The following is a 15,506-nucleotide window of genomic DNA, read 5'->3' on the forward strand; positions in this document are numbered from 1 at the left end:
TAAAGGATCTTGGCTCATCTAATGAACTCATATAATCTCCGAATAATGTCTATTCAGAACTCAAGTACTCAGAATATTGAGCAAATATATATGTTAAACACTTTGTTGGGACATAATATGCACATATTTGGTCATATTTTCCAAGGACAGAAATTATATACTGGAAGATAATTTACAATGTTCCTTTTAGGTTAATAAAATCTTTCAAATAAAATAGGTCAACTATTTCTAACTGGCATCCCAGTGATCCAAAATTACCCCAAATATTATCTGAAAGGACCTAATTTGCCCTCAGCAATATATATGTATATATGTGTGTGTACATATATGTATAGAATATGTATATTATATAAGAATGTATATATTTCAAAATATTTTTCTTGAGCTAAGTATAAACACATATGAATATGTATTTATATACATGTATATACATGTATATATATATATATAAACATCCCCTTTTAAATCACTGCCCTGTCATGGCAGAAGGGCTTACACAACTCAACAAAATTTGAGCTATGCTGTGCAAGGTTATCCAAGATGAACAGGTCATTTTGGAGAGTTCTGACAAAAGGTGATCCATTGGAGGAGGAAATGGCAAACCACTCCAGTATCTTCGCCAAGAAAACCCCATGGATAGTAATAAAATGATAAAAAAAAATGACATTGGAAAATGAGTCCCTCAGGTTGGAAGGTGTCCGATACGCTACTGGGGAAGAGCATAGGACAACTACAAGTAGTTCCAGTACCAATACAGTGGCTGGGCCAAAGCTGAAAGGAAACTCAGCTGCAGATACATCTGGTGATGAAAGGAAAGTCAAATACTGTAAAGATCAATATTGCATAGGAACTTGGAACGTAACATTGATAAATCACAATAAGCTGGACACGGTCAAATAGGAGATGGAAGGATTAAACACCAACATCTTGGATGTCAGTGAACTTAAATGAATGGGAATGGGTGAATTTAATTCAGGTGATCATTAAATATACTACCACGGGCAGAAATCCCTTAGAAGAAATGGAGTAGCCCTTACAGCCAAAAAAAGGTGAGAAAAGCAATATTGGGGTATAATCTCAAAAATGACAGAAAGATATCTGTTTGATATCACATGAAGGCAAACCATTCAACATCACAATAATTCAAGTCTATGCTCCAACCACTGATGCTGGAGAGGTCAAAATCGATCAGTTCTATAAAGATCTACAACATCTCCTAGCAATAACACCAAAAAAAGATATCATAGTCATCATATAGGACTGGCATGCTGAAGTAGGAAATCAAAAAATAATTGGAATAACAGGCAAGTTTGACCTTGGGGTATAAAGTTAAATAGGACAAAGATTAATAGCATTTTGTCAAGATAACTCAATGTCCATAGCAAACATTCTTTTTTTTTTTTTAATAACTCAAAAGACAACTCTACACATGGACATCACCAGATGGTCAGTACTGAAATCAGATTGATTATATACTTTGCAGCCCAAAGGTGCAGAAGCTCTACACAGTCAGTTAAAATAAGACCTGGAGCTAACTGTGACTCAGATCATGAGCTTCTTATTGCAAAATTTAGACTTAAATTAAAGAAAATGGGGAAAACCATTAGCCTGTATAGGTATGACCTAAATAACATCTCTTATGAATATGAGACAACTGGTGACTCAGTGGATAGAACACTAGGCCTGGAGTCAAGAAGACCTGAGTTCAAATCTACCCTTAGACACTTTCTAGCTGTGTGACATTGGGTAAGTCATTTAACCTCTGGTTACCTGACAAAATGGATCCACTGGAGAAGAAAATGGCAAACCACCCCAGTATCTTTGCCAAGAAAACCTTAACTGGAGTCACAAAGGGTCAGACATTACTGAAGTGACTGAACAACAATGAGTATGAAGTGGAAGTAATGAAAACATTTAAGGAATTAGATCTGGTCGAGAGAGTGCCTGGAGAACCATGGACAGAGGTTCACAATATTGTACAGGAGCAACAACAAAAACATTCCACAGAAAAGGAAGAGCGAGAGAGCAAAGTGGTTGTCTGGTGAGGTTTTCCAAATGGCTGAGGAAAGGAGGAGAGCGAAGCTAAAGGAGAAAGAGAAAGATATATCCATCTGAATCAATGCAAAGAAACAGAAGAAAACAATAGAATGTGAAAGACAAGAGAGGTCTTTGAGAAAATTAGAGTTATCAAGGGAAAGTTTCAAACAAAAATAGGCATGATGAAAGACAAAAATGGTAGGGACTTAACAAAAGAAGAAGAGATTAAGAACAGGTTGCAAGAATATGCAGAAGAACTGTACAAGAGAGATCTTGACATCACCAATAACCTTGGTAATGTGGTTACCGATCTAGAGCCAGACATCCTGGAGAATGAAGTCAAGTGGGCCTTAGCAAGCACTGCTAACATAAGGCTGGTGGAGGTGATTGAATTCCAGCTGAGCTATTTAAAACCTCAAAAGATGATGCTGTTAAAGTACTGCATTCAGTATGCCAGCAAATTTGGAAAACTCATTAGTGGCCACTGGATTGGAAAAGAAGTTTCCATACCAATCCTGAAGAAGGGCAATGCCAAAGAATTGCTGAATTCAAATTACTGAATAATTGTGCCCATTTCACACATGGCCAAGGTTATGCTTAAGATTCTCCAAGCCTGGCTTCAGCAATATGTGAACTGAGAATTACCAGAAGAGCAGGCTGGTTTTCAAAAAGGCAAAGGAACTAGAGATCAAATTGCCAACATCAACTAGATTATGGAGAAAGCAAAGGAGTTCCAGAAAAAAAATCTACTTCTGCTTCATTGACTATACTAAAGTCTTTGACTATGTGGATCACAACAAAATGTGGCAAGTTCTCAAAGAGATGAGAGTCCCAGATCATCTTGTGTGTCTCCAGAGGAACCTCTGCTCAGGTCAACAAGCACTGGTTAAAACTGAACATGGAACAACTGATCGGTTTAAAATTGGGAAAGGAGTACAACAAAGCTGTATATTGTCACATTATTTGTTTAATTTACATGCACAGTATATCATGTGAAATGCCAGGCTGGATGAATCAAAAGCCAGAAGTAAGGTTTCTGGGAGAAATATCAACAATGTCAGGTATGCAGATGATACTGCTCCGATGGCACAAAATGAAGAGAAATTAAGAAGCTGCTCGATGAAGGTGAAAGAGGAGAGTGTAAAAACTGGCTTGAAGCTTAACATAAACCCCCCCCCCCAAGATCTTGGTAATTGGTCCCATCATTTCTTGGCAAATAGAGGGAGAAGAAATGGAAGGAGTGTCAGATTTTATATTCTTGGGCTCAAAGATCACTGCAGACAGTGACTGCAGCCATGAAATTAAAAGCACTTGTTCTTTGGAAGGAAAGCTATGGCAAATCTGGGCAGCATACTAAAAAAGCAGAGACAACACCTTGCCAACAAAGGTCTGTATAGTCAAAGCTATGGTTTTTCCAGTAGCAATGTATGGCTGTGAGAGCTGGAATATGAGGAAACCTGAGTGCTACAAAATCAATGTTTTCAAATTGTGCTGGAGAAGACTTTTGAGAGTCCCTTGGATATTAAGGAGATCAGATCAGTTAGTATTTAAAAAATTAATTCAGATTATTCATTGGAAGGTCAAATACCAAAGCTGAAGTTTAAGTACTTTGGCCGCGTAATGAGAAGGCAGGTCTCATGGAAAAAGACTTTGATGCTGGGAAAGATTGAAGGCAAAAGGAGAAGGTGACAGCAGAGACAAGATGGATAGATATTGTCATGGAAGCACTAAACATAAGCTTTGATAGGTTTCAGGAGATATTGGAGGATAGAATGCTATAGCCCATGGGGTCATGAAGAGTCAGAAGTGACTGAACCACAAAAATACACACACGTATACAATCACACACACACACACACACACACATCTCTCTCTCTCTCTCTCATATATATATATGTATACATACATATATGTATGTATAGTTAGAGAGTCAGAAGAAACCTTAGAGTCAATTTGGTTCACACACACAATTTTATAGGTAAAGAAACTGAGGCACAGAGAGTTTAAATGATTTGCCTAATAGCACACAGTTATCAAGTAGCAGAGCTGGACATTGAACTCAGGTCATGTGTCTCCAGACCCAGAATTTTACCACTATATCACATTGTTTCACTTTTAAACATTTACAGTAGTTCCTTAACTGTTGATGAAGACAATGTCAACAGTGGGAATATTGTAATATCTGTGCAAAAAATTAAAGAATATGGGATGCATTAACTCCCTGACAATAAGTTGTCAATAATTGCTCACAGAAACAAAGCTAATAAGGAAAGGGGCCATGCTCCAAAGGCATAGTAGAGTGGAGGACTTAGCCTGCCCCTTCTGCCCGGAATGGCTGCTGCACCTTGTGTCTTTATTCCCTTATCTGTGAATGGGAGAAGGTGGGGCAGAATCACTGGGGATAAGCTAAATGCTTTTGTGTGCCACATTGACTCTATCAGGTTAACTTGAGCGTCAGTTAGTGCTCCAATGTGACAGTTTTCAACATGGTTCAGGAACGTGGAAGGCAAACAAAGTCCTTCTGCCCCCTATTTCCACCATCCTCAGATGCCTTCACCTGTTGGGTCCTCAGTCATTTGGCCTACTCAATCCGGGATGCTCTGTCGGCTGTGTCCACTCATTTGCTTAAACTAATCCCTGAGGCAAGAGGGTAGTCTTCATTTTTATTTTTAAATGACAAAATAAATAGTCATTTGGGAACCCCAAAGAGGGAAATGTGAACCCACCTGTTGCCCCATAGAGAATGATTTCCTGCATCTTTAGCTGTTGTTTGCAAAGACGCTGCTTTACCCCGGGCATTCGATGATCCTGAAGAAGCCTGAGAAGGTGAGTAGTCTGAGTAAGTACCCGAGGAAACACTATTATTCAGACACTGAGTTTTATCGACTTCAGACTCATCTGTTGATTCTGGAATTTAAGGGGGAAAAGTTATCAGAGCTGTGGCTGTTTACAAGTCAACATTTCTCAGAACATCATGATCTGAAAACAAACACTGCATTCTACTCTCAGAAAACACAACTGTAAAAGAGATGTACATGAAATACCATGAGAAACATGGTATTTGTACAGGCAACCCTGTACAAATATCCTGAGAATTGTTTAAATGCCAGTTTTTAAGTATTACCCTTTTTGTCTTTTGCTAGAAGAACAAGTTTGGGAGGGTATAGCGGAGCCTCGGCCAGTGAAGGGTGAAGTTCCCCAATCCTCATTTCACTGGCTGGATGAACAAAGGAATCCTGAGGGATGGGAAAATAAGAGAAAACCTATGAATAGAAAGTGACCCAATGGCTGCTTTGGAATCAGAGAGGGCGACACAGCTCAAAGGACCCTGGTGGAGAGGGGACATAGGCCTCCCATGCACCCTCAGCTTGAGCGAGCACTAGCGGTTGTCTACATTTGGAAGGCAAGCTCACATTCATTGGTCCAGCAGTCGTTATGAGTGCCTACTGTGTGCAAAGTAGCAGGTGGGATACTGAGAGGCTATAGAGACTGAGAAGGCATGCTCACTGATGTTCTCTGTATAAACATAAAGGATAACCATAGTAAAATACATATGAAACAACAGTTATAGGCATTTATAGGGTGCTATAAAACCTGTAAAGCGTTTTACACCTATTTGGCATTGGAGCCTCATGCCAACCCTGGGATGTTGGGTCCCAGAGGTATCATTGTTTTACAGAAGCTCACCAGATCAGTGCAGATTAACAACTTCTCGGTAATTTATGGAATTATAGAAACGCCTGGGGCACTGAGAGTCTAAATGATATGTACCTGGTCACACACAGGCTTTGAACCCATGTCTTCCTGACTCCAAAATAAGCTCTCTACTGCACAGGGCCACCTCTCCTATTTTATAATTAAGAAAACTGAGGTTCACAGTCAATTAAATGGCTAGCCCATGGTCACTCAAACAGAAAGTATCCAAGCCAGGATGTTAGCCTGGGTCTTCCTAACTCCAGGTGGTGCACTCCAGTGGCCACACCACACTGCTTCTCTAAGATATATATAATCTGTCTTTCTGATGGGTTTGGGGCTTATGACAGACATATAACATGGGACAGGTAGGTAGCACAGTGGGTAGAGTGTTGGGCATGGAATCAGGAAGATTTTTGCTCAACTCCTGCTTTCAGAAGGAGAGAGGGAGCAGTTACTTCCCTTTAGGTATTTTGTTGTTGTTAATGAGGTTTTACATGAAAGACTTGACCCAAATAAGAAAGTCAGATGCCATCTGCTCTAATCCAAATAACGATGAGGTCTGAAACATGTATAACAGCAACAATAGAGAATCGTTAATTTAGCCTGTTATGATTGAGTTTTTTTCTTTTAATGATTAATATAATGAATATTTTGGTTCAACCAAAAATGTATCTTTACCAAAAGATAATTGGTGTTGGCTAGATCTTTCTGGGTAAGTAAACCATCTTTTGAGAAAAATTTGGAAAACTTAGATTCTCTGTCAACTATTGGACCGAAAGAGTAGCATTTTATGCAAAAGTGCCTCTTTTATTAAATATAAGGCTCATGTTTGGATGAGTTTTTAAAAATTCAACTAATGTCCTTGAAGTAATTTACTTACCCAGGAGTAGCTTTTAAACACAAATTAATGTCACATTGCTTAGCAATTCTAATTACCCATATCATACTGGAAATTGCCAATAACTTGGAAATACCTCAACTGTAATTTCCTTTGGGGCAACTGGCCACTTGTGTTCATACTTCTCTTTCACAGGTTGGTCTGTGTTGGCTGTTGGAGTTGAATTCTCGACACGCACTCCGTGGCTTGTCTTTCCCACCAGATTTTGAACGGATTTTACCATATTTTTCAAATCTTCTGGGTAAGGGGTAGGATAGCGTTTTAGGTTTATCTCAACCTGCAAATTTATAATAAGACATTTAATACAAAATATCTTTGGTATGCAATTTCACAAAATGTCCATTGTATACATAACAACTAGTGGAAGTACACACATAATCACAAACACTATAGGCATTTGCAAAAATGTGCTCTCTGTGGAAGAGTGCTTATCATACTCCCCAGTTCCTTTGTCCATGTGGTTTTTAGATCCTATTCTCTTCTCAGATCTACCTAACAGATGTCTGAGAATGACAGCAATTTAAATACTTGAAATATTGACAGAGTATCTAAACTATTGAATCATTTCATCTTTAGTCACTTAATATTTTATACTTTGGGGGCTTATTCCTTCCATTCATTAATTACTTATAGGTAATAATACTGATGTTAATGGTACACATGCAGGAAAAGAGGGGAGACATCCCTCCTTCAATGAATTTCATGCAGTATTGTTATATGTAAAAGAAAAAAATGAAAAGTAGATAACATCTGGTGTCCTAATATGCATCAGAGAGATGTCAATGACCACATTACTTTGAAATGTACATCATTTCCAAAGTAGGAGGAGAGAGAAGCATTGTAAGGGTCACTTACATTTAGTTTCACCCAAGTAAAGTACAACATTTTAATGTATTTGTTAGATCAGAGCCAAATTAGTCGAGAGAAATGGAGAAAGGAAGCAATCGTGTAGCCAGAGCGCGTTGGCTTCCGTTATACTGGTGTTTAGCTCAATGCCATCCAATGGCCCTCTGACAAGAGGGCTTCTAGCTTTTGTTTTGCCAAAGATTGGCCTTAGAGTCACCTCAACCTCTGCTTCACTCTGCTGATTTAAACTTAATGAACTACGTGTATGTGACTTTTCTGAACAGCTAATTGATAGAAAAATGAGAAATTCCATATAATATATAGCCTGCCTTTAGATTACCTATCACAATGTAGTTGGACTGGAACAGACATTTATCAGAACTGACTTAAAAATAATGAAAATGCAAATTCAGTTTGTAAATTTGTCTTATCACATTTAAAAAAAACATGCTATCTCACAAAAGAGTAACAGCTGAACACGACAGCTTTGGATTTTCATCCAGATGCAGAAATTGTGTGTGTGTATGCGTGCATGTGTGTGTGTGTGTGTGTGTGTGTGTTTGAGTGAGTGAGTGTGTATATAACTCGATAAAGTTCTTAGGAAACAGGAAATTCTACTTGAAAGTGATGAGGCTAATGTAGATGATAGAAACAATTTTGCCATCCAAAAAGAACTGAACATTTCCAGATTCCCTAAAAGAACAATAAAACCAAACCAAACAAACAAAAAAACCAAATCAAACCTCTTTTTTATTGCTTTGTCCAGATTCTATTTCTAATAGGGGTAATAAGGAAGTGATCAATTATTTAGAAAGTTGTTTAAAGTTACGTAAAATATTTTGGTAGAGAGACACACAGATAGCTTAAATTTTTTTCTATCAAATAAATAGACTAGAATAGAATTCATAACATGAGAATTAATGTAGAAATATAACAAATCACAAAGGCTATTGAAGTCTAGGCTTCAGAGAAAATACGCTTTATGAACAGTTTTAGATACCATAATAAAGGTATTCTTTCAAAAGATTAATTCCATACAGTTAATCTTAAATGAAAAAAAAATAGTATTTTTGTTAGTAAAATCCTGTGACACATACACTACTATATAAATTGGGAATGGTAATATACCATATTTGAGAAGTTTTAATTTTTTTAAAATTTTAGTATTGTTTGATTTCAGAAAGTAAGCATTTCTAAAAATGCGAATATTTTAATCCAGGAATTATGATTTCTGTCAATATATTATTTTTATTAACATATAACATTGATATAGAAAGTATATTATATTCAAATATGATCAAAATTAAAGTTATACATGTCACCATTTCTTTATCTTCGAAGTAATTTTAACATAGTCAATTTCGATGGTACATTGAAGAAGTCAAGAAAAGTTGTTTTGCCCATTCAAGATCTAGTTGGAATAAAATCTGTTATTCCTTGTCAAGCCTGTTTGCTATTTATAGGATTAAATGACAGTGTGTTCCTAACTACATTTATGAAATTTTCTGAACATTTTGCCAAGTGAATATATTTTGGCAACATATCCAGTATTCAAGTGATGATATATTTATATAAAACAAATTTGGGGACAGATATTTAATCTGGAAAATAATTTCCTTGTTTTAAGCTTACTAGAGGAGGTACGATGGTCTTAACTTGAAAGCACTGCTGGCCTAGGAGTCAGGAGACCTAATTATTGGGTTCAGCTTTCCTCTTAACAAGAAAGGTCACTGTAGATAAGTCAAATAATCTTTGTGACTCAGTTTCTTTATACATAAGATAGAAAGCATAATACTTGCTTAATCTATCTCACAGGGTTGTTTTAAAGATATAATGAAATAATAGATATGCCAGTCATTGAAAAGTTAAAGTTATAAGATAAAGTAAATTGATATTAACATTGGTTTTAAATGAAAAATTAATATACTTTGCCATACTACCTTCGTTTTTTTTCTAATTTTATTCAGATCTATTTGAAAAGAAATTTACTTCACTGGCAGGGACAGACCAATCAAAGGCATTTTAATGCTCTAACCACCACACCAGTGTAGGCATCACACAGACACAGACACAGACACAGACACAGACAAACGTAGTATTATAGAGACAGACTGAAAGTTCAGAATCTACTCTTTTTTAGTTTAAAATAAACTGAGATTTATTTTTTTTCTGAGTGTCTGAAGTGTGTGCCACAAGGTGGTATAATATCAACTTTAAAAAATTCAGTAAATACATGTTTGATATTGATTCTTTTACTGATTTTCAATATGTATGACAAATGCCCTAGTGATGGTAAATATATGATCAGAAACCATTATGTTAATATCATAATAATCTAAAGTATATATTTCTTTTTTATTTTAAAATGTTTAGGACAAAGTGTCTTTTATTCTAGCATATAATACAGAAAAAATGAATTTGTTTTAAGTTAGGTAACATGATCTACTTACAATTACTTGATTATTGAAATGTTGTATTATATCACTTACCCTATAGTATTTGTTCATGTAAAATACATTTTATTGAACAGAAAAACCTATTGAAATATTCAGTCAGTTTATGTAAAATAAGCAAATGTTTTATGCTCTTTTTCTTTCATTTTTAAATCAACTGGAAAAATTATTTTGTTTAGGAATTATAAATTGAAATTGTATATCTATGGTTTGTAAATATCAAAACAATTTTGAAGATGAAATTTCTTAATGCTAGAACACTTTATAGATATTCACAAGACCAGAATTTAGCAATGGACAAATTTCCATGTTTAAAATAAAGTCATCATTTTTTTTTTTTTTTTTTGGTGAGGCAATTGGGGTTAAGTGACTTGCCCAGGGTCACACAGCTAGTGTCAAGTATCTGAGGCCGGATTTGAACTCAGGTCCTCCCGACTCCAGGGCTGGTGCTCTATCCACTGTGCCACCTAGCTGCCCATATTATTGTTTTCTTAAAAAAAATTACTTGATTCTAATTTTATTGAACACTTAAGACAATAATAGAAAGTCAAATTCCAGGAGAAAAATAGTTACTGTGCTGATACTTCCATTTTGAAATATCTTATTCTGAAATGAAATTTTTTTTAAATTAAACACAATCTCTGAACGCTTTAGAGGAAGAGATTCTCACTCTGCCTGACTTGGCAGAAATATTTTTGTCCCGCATGCAGAATCACAGGGCCACAGATTTGGGCCAGAGGGACTTCTCGGTCACCCTCATTTTACAGATCAAGGAACTGTGTAAGATTCAACGGCTTGTCCAGGGTCACACAGCTGGTAAAAGTTTTAGGGAGATTTGAAATTGATTCCTCTTGCCTCAAAGCCCTCTCCACTAAGCCACATTTCCTCAAAATCCAGTTCAGTATGTGTCAGGAATACAATTAATTAGTACTTCTTTAAGTAATGATAAATGCAATTTAAAAAAAGTCTGAGATCAAGATGGCAGGTTTATCATTTCATTAAAATGCTACTATTTGTTGCAACTCCTAAGTAAATCAATGTCTTTTAACAAAATCCCATCTTATTGCCAATGTCCATTTCCTATGAATTTTCATCCAAATGCAATGTCATTTTAAAAATGAAAGATTTAGATACTTCAGCTGCCCCCAAATGTGCATTGCCATGAAATTTAAATTGACTGGTTGTCTAACTCTGTCAATACATCTGTCCAGTAGCTAATATTCTACCAATATTCTCATGCTTGGGATGGGGAAGTCCATCATTAACAACAGAAGCTACAAACATCCAAAATTGGTCCACCCGAGTAAAAAGCCACCCCAGTGATCCCCCCTGGAGGTACCCCAAATGGTTTTTCCCTCCCCTTTAACATTTTCCCTTTCCCCCAACCCCACCACACAGAAGCTGATATTGCCAAGTATCCATAATGAAATTCAATCTGGATCAAATAATGGCAATTAGAAAATAGGTAGGCAATCATCATTCCTTACAAAAACCATGCAGAACATACCCCATAGACCACTGGCTCCCAGGCAGCCTTTATGGGGGGGGGATCTCCTGCCCCGAACACCTAGGCCTACCTGTCTGCCACTTAGAGAGGGAAGAGTGGTGGAATTTGCTGCAACTGGCAATGGAGTGCACATGCTCCTGTCCTGCTGGAGGCCACTTATGCACCCCCATGCCAGCTGTGGGTCAATCTGGGGCACTGGCATGTCTTGGATCTGCTGATCACACCTGGCCCATGGTGTGCAGCAATCGCCAGACAGTCTGGCAGGCTGAAGGGTAATCCCACGCTGGCCCCTTTCCCAGGGGGCATGACAAGGGTGATCCTGTGGGAGAAGGAGTCTCCATTTTCTGGGAGAAAGAGGAGCGCTATAGCAACACTTTCAGTTTCTTATCATTTCTCTATCCTAATTTTAGTGCTTTTTTTTTTTTTGGTAATGCATTTAATAACTGTAAGCAAATTAGCTTTCTCTATTTTATCAAACAGCGACATTACAGTAGGATTCTAACGGGTCATAAGTTCATTACAAAATGCAGCAATCATGCTATGCTATACACACAGTTAGGGAACTATACATGAATTCCTATGGAAGTTGATGGCATAGGTCAATAGTGGATGATTTTCCATTTTCTGAATCGGCATATATTAAGAGATAAAATGGGTACTGAATTTAATGCACATGTAATGAACCAGAAAATTGAGATTAACCTCGTTGAAGATTTCAGTGTGACTCATTCATCATGCCTCCATGATGACTTATTTAGAACAATGTTCATATTCTAATCTGTCCCAAAGACACTGGCATTGGAAATACTTAAATCAGCCACAACCAAGTAGATGGAAATTAAAAAAAAAATAACAGCAACAACAACAAAAACCACGAAATAAACTCTGAAGTAAAAAGAAAAGCTAACGTGGAAGCAAAGAAAAAAAGTAACCTAAACCGAAAGAATAAACCCCAAGCTCCCTCCCCAGTCTCCTCCCCAATAATAAGCCGCCACCCAGGAAGCAGGGACCTTGTTTTGGCCTTTCTCTTCTCCTTAACACTTAGTACAGTGCCTGGTACATATGTAGAAAGTACTTAATACATGCTTGTTGATTGACTGATAAACTCCACAAACCAGACTTCGAAGTAATGGCTTGAGGTGACAGTCTTTGAGAATTGAGGCACCTCTACTTTTATTGTCACGCACACCCACCGGATCAGATTACACGCACTTATCGTGCCCTCTTGGGTACTCTGTTAAGACTGTCAGTGAGAAGGGCTGGGGGTTTTGGAAATTCAGTAAAATAGGAAAACGCTTCAGAAATCCAGGGCAGAGCGTGTTACCATTGGTGCTGGGGCTAGGATTTAAAATTCTGGGAGATTAGAACCTTCCTTGTTTATTTTGGGGGCTCTTAATGACGATAATCTTAAAAGCACAAGAAATTCTGTTCAAGACTTTTTTTTTCTGGAAACTTAAAAATCCTCCCAAGGTATTTTGAGCCCATGATCACCAAGACACCAAGATATTTTGGTAAAATTCCCATAACAATAAAGGTTTTTTTTTTTATGTCACTAGACAAAGATCCGTGCTACGTCAGCGAATGCTCAACTACCTTGCTGTCCTGTATCCAGAGAGCACCTTAACATTCAAAAGAAAGGTCAGGAAATGAGTGGGGTCGAAGGAAGGGTGTAAAGTCAAGGGTGACCACAAAATTTGTCGGCGAGATGCATATTAAGTTACCTGCATAATTAGTCAACTAGAGTGAGAGTTGTTAGTATCTATGATGGGAAAAGTGCATAAATAATAAAAAAAAATTAATGGAAGATCCAAGATGTTGCCATGATGATAGAAGACACTGAAACTTGACATTGACAAAGTGGAAATGTATTTACATTTTTGAATTCATCTAAGTTAAATGAATTGGAAATTACTAAAGGAGATTTATTTAAATCTCCCGTAAGGTTGACATTTTGAGGATATTTGAAACAATGAAAACATCATCTACCAGCTTTAGCTACTCTTGTCCTTAATGACTTTGTATCCTCAGATTTAAATGTATTCCTGGTCTTTTCTGGACTATTCCAGTGATGCTTCAATCCTTGACATTTTAATACTAAAGTTCAACATTCATTGTATGTAGCCTCAGTTCAGTTTGTATGATACATTGCTCAGTAAGTTAAAAAACAAAACCAAGGCTGCATAGGAAAGACTAAAATAAATCTCTTGAGAGTTCATTTAATTTTTTCATGATGATGATTTTACATCTGTACTTGGAATGGTCTTTTCTCATTGGCTACCAGCTTGACTCTCTCCCTAGGGCTGTGACAAGTATCTCAAGGATCCCTCAGTCAGAGCTGGGGAAGTATGAGGAGCAGTCTCACCGGATGGGCAGATTAAGAATCAGCAAGGTTCTTAATCTTCATGAAAGGAGACCACGTCGCCATCTCTAAAAACAGTTCATGGGGAAATGTAAGGATTGCTTCCGTTGCTCGGTGTGACCTAGCCCTTGACTGCATACATAACACCAGTGGGAAGCTAGAAGACCCCTAGCGGGTCGGGGGCCGGGAGGTTGGGAACAAGACATCGAAGCTTCACCTTCACTTTTCCAGCACCGTCGTCCTCTTCCTTTTTGTCTTCAAATTCGAAGGCGACAGTCATTCGTTGTTGGCGCTGTTCCTCCCACAGAGTAGGGTTAAAACTGTCGCTGTCTGACTGGAAATCTACAGTTACATTCCAAAGTATTATCAGAGGAAAAGTTCTAATAGAGGATTATTAGTAATCCTTAATTAATGCAGCAAGTAAAAACTGTTGAAAGGTACTAAAAACTGAAAAGGAAAAAGGGGCATAATCAACGTTCCAACTGCCAGAGGGCCTTCTTGCATTTTAACTTAAAATCAACTATTATCAATTTCCATTCATTCCAAACTGGCTTTGCTTCTGAGCCTTCTAGTGTGGACAATTGGATATGCAGAGAGTGGGATGTGGAATGTTTTGCATAAAACACTGTGTACATATGATTTCTCATGGAAGAAGGTTCCTAGCACATTGTCCTGTTTTTGGAGATAAAAAAGGTGGGTTTTTTCCTGTGAGAAGGAATGGCAAGAGTCATTGGACTTTCATACATGGATTCCAATTATTCTATTCAAGTCTGAAATTAAAAAAAAATGTTAAATGTTCTAAATATTCTATTGTCATTAAAAGGCTGAGCAATGATGGTGATATTGAAATGCTGAAACTCCAAACTATGACTTTGGTCAAACTCCTTCCTTGTCTTATAAGCAATTTGCAAAGTGGATCTACCTATCCAGCTATCTATTACACCTGTGTCTCAGAAAGCACAAGATGAGTGGGAGTTCAAGATTTTAAACTGTATAGTAATTACCCTTATCTCCCCTGGGTTAAGCATTTTTTTTCTTCCAATATGACAATTTTTTTTTTTTTGTTATCCTCTTAATGCCACATCTCACTTCAATAGGTCTATATCAAATCAAGGAAGGAAGCAGATTTTTATTTAAATGTCTGGTTCCAAGAAAGATATTTGTGAATGTCTTTTCATTTTTTCTTGCAAATTTCAAAGAAGAATTCTTTCAATAGAATTTCCCTGAAGGTTCCCTGAACATGGAAATGAAAAGAACACTACCTGTACCACTGCGACTGCTCCATAAAAAGAGCATTTAGGCCTTAATCTTCAAGTAATGATATAAATAAACATGGTTGTTTTTTCTTTCAGAACTCAAAATTTCAATACCCTAAATACGGAGATATATTTTTCAAATTAATATTTAATTCCTAGATTCCTAAAAACAAAATGTTTACAAAATAATACAAGAAAAAACTGAAGAATTCACTTATATTTGTGAATTACAAATAAAAAAATTATAATTTAATCTTAAAACCAGAAAGATGGGCATACCTGTTACAGAAGGATCCATTTACAAGTTGGCCTAATTCAAGTAAAATTGGATTTAAAGAGGGTTACTTTTTAAAGAAGCACTCTGTCTGTCTCCCTTTCTTGCTTCCTCTTTTTTTCTCTCTTCTTTGTCTGTTTCTGTCTCTCCCTCTCTGTCTTCTTTTCTCTCTCTCCCTCC

At 37.0% G+C, this 15,506-nt stretch overlaps 1 protein-coding gene across 5 annotated transcripts in view; it reads right to left on the minus strand.

Annotated features, from left to right (window-relative positions):
• Window positions 1-15,506, minus strand: part of LRRC7 (leucine rich repeat containing 7) — a 589,282-nt gene that overhangs the window by 86,712 nt on the left and 487,064 nt on the right. For 3 of the 5 annotated variants that reach the window (XM_027873992.1, XM_027873991.1, XM_027873994.1), the window contains exons 17-20: window positions 14,014-14,138; window positions 6,708-6,908; window positions 5,162-5,273; window positions 4,764-4,944 (exon numbers count right to left, since the gene is read on the minus strand). In XM_027873992.1, the coding sequence (XP_027729793.1) occupies window positions 4,764-4,944; window positions 5,162-5,273; window positions 6,708-6,908; window positions 14,014-14,138 (619 nt within the window). Of the gene's footprint in view, window positions 1-4,763; window positions 4,945-5,161; window positions 5,274-6,707; window positions 6,909-11,507; window positions 11,757-14,013; window positions 14,139-15,506 lie in introns of those variants that run through there. The other 2 variants (XM_027873996.1, XM_027873995.1) reach the window with 2 other exon arrangements.

This window comes from Vombatus ursinus, unplaced genomic scaffold (assembly GCF_900497805.2).
Source record: "Vombatus ursinus unplaced genomic scaffold, bare-nosed wombat genome assembly UNPS02014804.1, whole genome shotgun sequence".
In the NCBI taxonomy this organism is placed as follows: Eukaryota; Metazoa; Chordata; class Mammalia; order Diprotodontia; family Vombatidae; genus Vombatus; species Vombatus ursinus.